At 37.1% G+C, this 6,351-nt stretch overlaps 1 protein-coding gene across 9 annotated transcripts in view; it reads right to left on the bottom strand.

Moving 5' to 3' along the window:
• Nucleotides 1-4,517: 4,517 nt before the first annotated feature.
• Nucleotides 4,518-6,351, bottom strand: part of kcnab2a (potassium voltage-gated channel subfamily A regulatory beta subunit 2a) — a gene marked incomplete at its 5' end in the record, with an annotated part of 98,990 nt that continues 97,156 nt past the window's right edge. For all 9 annotated transcript variants that reach the window (XM_084396248.1, XM_084396243.1, XM_084396245.1 and 6 more), the window contains one exon: nt 4,518-5,015. In XM_084396248.1, the coding sequence (XP_084252374.1) occupies nt 4,926-5,015 (90 nt within the window). In that variant the 3' untranslated portion in view covers nt 4,518-4,925. The remainder of the gene's footprint in view (nt 5,016-6,351) is intronic.

Genomic DNA, 6,351 nt, shown 5'->3' with positions numbered 1-6,351 from the left:
GAGTGATCAGGACCATGAATACTCTTATGTATATATATATATATATGTATATATATGTACAAAGGTCAAACTATATACAGAAATCTGACTCGACATACAGTATTTCTCCACAAAGCGTGGATATGTAGCTTGCCATTGTATACATTTCACAGAATTCTCCAAAATGCATATTAAGTGCAAATAATTGCTCTTTGTATTCTTTGTCGTCATCAACATCATCATCATCATCATCATCATCGTCAGGTCAGTACCACCGAAGGGCAACGAAGAATGGTAAAAAAATAAAATCATATTTTTGTCTTTATCCTTGCAAAATATTAAACATTACAAATTATTTCCTTGGGAACTGAAGTATGGTATTTGAAAAAGAAAAAAAAACTTCTACACACATATCCATAACCTCTGACCTGTAAAATATGGATTGTAGATGAGGGTTCATCTATATGGCTGGACTGATAATTACAGATTTAATAGCAAATACACTTTTCCCTGCTTTTCTTAAACAACTTAAAATGTCGCTACTAAAGATTCTGCCAGTTTTACACACTACTTGGAAGCATGGAAACAACTGTGTCAATGATATTCACGCCTTCTTGATGCTATCAGACGGCAAACAACATGAGTTAGTGAAGGAACAACACAGGCTGACGTGTACGACACTGATCAACAGAACACACTGAACATGACGATCCATTCAAAGCCGCTCCGCCAGATCTAGTGTCTAAAACACATCCACAACTAAACACATCATGCCTGAAACTAAAGCCTTTATTCACAAATCTACTGCTCATCAGATTACTTCTCACACACACTTTAAGTGATGCAATTCAATTTTGATGATATTTCAGTGCACTAATATTCTGCTGACGATACACAATGAAATATAAAGGAATGTTTCAGCTCTGGGGACAGAAGTATATTTCCACTCGTTGCTCAGTTTGGAGAAATGCCGTTGACAGTAATGAGCTTACAATGAAAGTCTACGAGGCATTAAAACACTGTTTGTGAAGTCAAACCATCATGACTTCAACGTTATACAGTATTAGCATACCAGCGTGATCAAATAAATGATTACATTTTATTTTAAGGTGTCTGTGTTACAGTATATTGAAGTACTGAGTAATATTAATTAACAACATGTGCTTACTATAGGGTTAGGGTAGGATTAGGATTTGGTTGAGGGTTAGTGACATGCAATTATGCATAATTTACTGTTATTAATATGGTAAGTACATGTAACAAGGACACTGTAAAATAAAGTGTTACCAAAAAACAACAACAATGCTTACTGAACACGTCTGTCACACATTTATAACCATTTGGCTATACCATTATATTTTTCTAAGTTTTTTTTTTTTTTAAATCATCATCGATGAATTTATTTTATTTATTTGACGAATTATATTTTGCAAAAAAAGAAAAGAAAAAAAGATGCCTATTTTAGGATTATTTATTGAGTGTGACTATCTTCATGAAAATTCATCTTTTTTTTCCCCCCAAATTCTCATTTGAAACGTATTAGACATTATTAAAATACACTGTTTGTGAAGACTTCAAACATTATACTGATACTAGTGTGACAAAACTGCTTACAATACTATCCGTGCCCATTTTTTATAACCATCGGGCTAACACCACCCCTTTTTTTTTTTTATTATTCTTTAATTATCAATTAATTTGTTTCATTTATTTGCCTTTCTCTGTGAATCTGACTGAAAAAATAAAATAATATTTGACCCTAAAATCTATCATATTTTATTAGTATGCTTAATCATATAAAATTATCCCTATGAAAATTCTTCCCAAATTCTCATTATTGTAATGAAAAAAAGGAAACTGTCCCACAATATGCACCAAGGAAACCAGAAAAAAAGATCTACCTTCAGAAATGATGACAGTCACACATAACCACACGCCAATCTGCTTCAAACTCTTTGAACAAAACTGCACATTTCTGCTATTAACATGTCTTTCCAATACTGTAAAAAAAAAAAAGAGAGATTTGTTTGTTTGAAACGATCATCTGTGGTAATCGACATCGGCTGAACTTCTGAAACTGAAACATTCCTTTAAAGGGGTAAAAGGAAGACATTAACACTATAAATGTAAATCATCTCCAATTAATAAGTGCCTAATGAATAAAGTGCAAATCTTAGGAATAACTGCACCGTTATCATCACACAGTAAATGTACGTGGCTCCAAGCGCTCAGTTCATTATTCTTCAGACAGACACAAACGCACAGATGAGATGGACGGACACCAGCTTCAACATTCAACTGTGTTTAAAGCTGAGCTAAGAGCTTTTTGTAGATCACATTTAATTCCCATAAGCACACAGCGTCCACGTTTTGTTGTTTAAATTTGATTCTGATCTGTAAAGTAGTTTAATCACTATCATGAAGAACAGCAAGCTCATCTTTTCAGAACTGCACCAAAAAAATAATAATATTGCCAATATTATCTGTGAAAATGGGACATGACGATAGCACTAGCCGATTGTGCGCTGAGAGCAGTGAGCATTGATCCGGGATCCAGCATGCTTTCCAAATGAATCTCATGCATTTCCCGTGTGCTCGATCAGGGCCGGTTTGATTAAACACTGCTCGGGTTCAGTAATATCTTATTGATCGATGTTTGGTGACCGACCTCCATTTAAAAAAAGATCTAAAGACTGCTTATCATTCATACTGGGTGCACTATGTATACTTGCACTAAGTATGTATATATGTACTTATATGTATAGAGCGCTGCTAAGAGTGAATACAAAGTGAAGAAAGATGCGCAGTTTAAAAACCAGATACATGCTGCTAAATGACCGATCATCTCTCCGTCCGAAAGAGGACACGGGAGTCACGTTACTGACGGGATGTGGGATAAATCTTTGGCTTCAGCCACATGTATCATCACCAGTACATACAAGAAATGCCCAGTGTCCAGAAATGAGTTGAAGAAACAGCAACTTCTGCTTCTTAAGGATGTTAGACGATGTAGCTCTCTCTCTCACACACACACACACACGCACGCACGCAAACATAGACATTCTACTGCAGTCCCTGAGCTGCTGACACAAACAGGTCTTTGCTCCTATTGGGCAGGCGAAATAATGCCATTTAAACAGTCCGCTTTTCTATTGGCTAAAAACATCTGCCACATCCCTGTGCTGGTGAAGGCCACAGGCGACGTCAGCTGTAAGCCCCAGCCAAACTGCAGGGAATATTATCAAACTGATTTTTATTTATATATTTTTTTTTGGTGCCAATTATAGATGTCCAATCGCAGGGGTGGTAAAGCAGAACTGTGTTTTAACTTTATTTAGGATTGACCCTTCAACTTTTGTGTTAACGGTCCATTAGGCTTCCACCACCCCATGTTTCTACTCGTTTTAATCATCGAAGAATTTGAACGTTATGAATAAACTTCCAGATATTTCACCATAAAATCAATTATTTTTGCATTATATTTTTAGGACTTTGTATTATTTTGTGACATTATTTCCATGACAATTAAGCACATTTCCTTCTCAGATTGTATATTGTTATGCTATATGTACTGTATGTATGTATATATATATTCTTATTAAATACTTATTACTAAATTTTTACATTAAAATCGGTACAATAAACACTACCATATCTACTTACAATTAAACTTAAACATACTTATATACATATTTGCTCATTTGAGAAGGAAATGTGCTTAATTGTCATGGAAATAAAGTCACAAAGCAAGAAAAAAAAAATATTGTAACGGTTTATATAATTTCATATATCTCATATCGATATTGATTCTGAGGTGAAATATGACCAAAACATATTCTTGACATGTTTCCTAACATTCACTCTCCAGACTGAAAACTAGTAATCGCATTAAATATTTTTTGAAGCATGCGTATCCCATTAATACTTCAGATCATTCAATCTACACTTAAAAGCTAATAACTCAGTGAGAGTAACTGTAATATCAGTACGCTAAAGGTGTGTGCTAGGAGCAGGTTACTGTGGAAGGAAGACCTCGTCGCCGTCAGTTTCCGGCGTTCTTCAACAACCAAACAGACCGCTGCCCTCCAAAAGCACAACATCTGATGGAGTGATCTGACATCAGAAGGTCTCTTGCAGAACTGTTAGCAAAGAAATGACACATGAGAAGCCAGGGCCGCCTTTTCGAGGCTAAACAGAGAAGAGCGGACACCGAGACGATGCAATGCCCTGTGCAGAATAAGCAAAAGCCACTGATTTTTGCCCCGTTCCACACTAGCGAGGAGCTGCGTTTAAATCAGTCTTCACAAAGCCACTCCCTCTGATGTTCCCTTAAAGTGCTTATTGGTTTGCCTGCGGAGGGGGCGTGTGCATACGTAACGCAGACGACACAGTGAAGAGTTCTGGGCCGAGACACCTCGACGATGTGAGCGAGGTGAGCAAACCCAAATGGATCACATGAGTGGCTATGGATCATGTGCAACTGATTACCTATTTCAGCTTGAGCTCCATTTTTGTTATTATGCATTCAATATTTAAAAAAACAAACAAACAAACAAACAAACAAAAATGTTATATTTCCAGCAACCAAGCAAGCATGTTATTTATTTTTTAAATGTTTTAAGCATATTTTTTAATTCTGTTCTTAATTACCCTAGTGATCTCATTTTAAAGTACCTTGACTGTAGAGCAAACACGGATGGATCCGTAAGCACATATCTTCAATGCATCGCTCTCTATGCTGCATTTCAACCCCCTCTGTCAGTGAATGTGTTTGTTTTGTGTATTTTTCACGTGTTTCTTGCCCTTTGTGTTCTAAAAGTCTTGCTCTCCAGGGTTTGTGGGTGCTTGCCCGTCTCATGCGGCCGGTACTCATTCAGTAAAAGCTGAAGCTAACGGAGGATCAGGCAAAGGTGAGTGCGGAGCATCCGGTCCCGTCTGGTTCCACATTAGGAGCGGTAGTCCTTTTTACTGTAGGGTTTGTTTCCCAGGATGCTGTCCACCTCGTGCACGATGGAGGAGGATAGCTTTGGAAGAACCTGCAAAAAGAGCTGCAAACTGAGTCTGGTTTCCATGTATATATAAAGAGTGAGGTCAAACATTATTAACCCTTAGCCACTAGGGGGAAGTGTGTATATATATATATATATATATTAGGGCTGTCAATCGATAACATTTTTTAATCTAATTAATTACATACTCTGTGATTAATTAATCTAAATTAATCGCATACATCATTTTTGCTGTGAAAGTATTAAATATTTAAATTCAAATGAATAAATGAATAATCAGCATTAGTGACATTAAAGTTCAAAAACTCTTTTATTATTATTAAATAAAAGGTTTGAAGATGACGTTGACTGCTAGAGTTGGTCTCACGGGACGTTATATTAACGTTAAAGGAGAACTTGGTAACTTTTTTAACTTAATAAAACTGTCTAGAAATCATTTGGATGGTTAAACAACCTGTTCTGGTGATATTGGTGACTTTCCCCCGCTTCCACCAGCGTTCCCAGGCGGAAAACCAACTTTGCAACTTGGGGACTACCGTCCCGGCAAGATAGAAATTGGAAGTCTCGTGAGAAGTGAGAACGAGAATGAGAACGAGCGCGAAACACAAATTGCTTTATGGCAATTCGACATAAACACACACGCATGTATGATGTATTACCAGATTACCCACCTCGGTAGACATAGCTCCACGCGATACAGTTGGCTTGCTCCGATCAAAACAAACGCACATGAGCAGCGGTAGAGAGGGGGAGGAGGCCGCCGCAAGTGAGTTTTTTACGACCATGTTGTGAAATATACGCCCCCCCACAGCTGTAGGGGGAGCTCGTGGGGAAAACATGCGACAACAAAAGGGAAAATCAGCGAAGAAGTGAGTAGAGTTCGCTAGAGTTACCGAGTTCTCCTTTAACTCCTGGATGCTTTGCATTGATGTGGTACGTTCGAGTGGTTCGAGTTCGAGTGGACGAACTCCGGTGATATGCAAATTCCTTGCCTCAGACATTGCAGACGACTTTATTTTTATCACCACTTCCATCAGGCTGTTTTTTATAAGTAAATGTTCCAATCAATGATCCAATAAAGATGAAAAACCGCACTCTCTAGTTATATCTCATATATTTATTTATACCATGTCCACACAGATGCGTTTCAGCCTAAGCCATCATCAGTGTGATCCAGGCAGAGCCAGCGTGTTCTCGTCTCCCTCCTTCATTTTACAGTCGAATGGTGGCTAGAACGGCTCCAGGTTCAAAGGTCAATTAATTAATCGAAATTAACTAATTAATTATTAATTAGTTATTAATTAGTTAATAAAATTAATTATTTTGACAGCCCTAATATATATATATATATATACATATATAT

The sequence above is a fragment of the Rutilus rutilus genome, assembly GCF_951802725.1.
Source record: "Rutilus rutilus genome assembly, chromosome: 22".
NCBI classification, from domain to species: domain Eukaryota; kingdom Metazoa; phylum Chordata; class Actinopteri; order Cypriniformes; family Leuciscidae; genus Rutilus; species Rutilus rutilus.
This window is presented reverse-complemented; position numbering and strand designations above follow the sequence as displayed.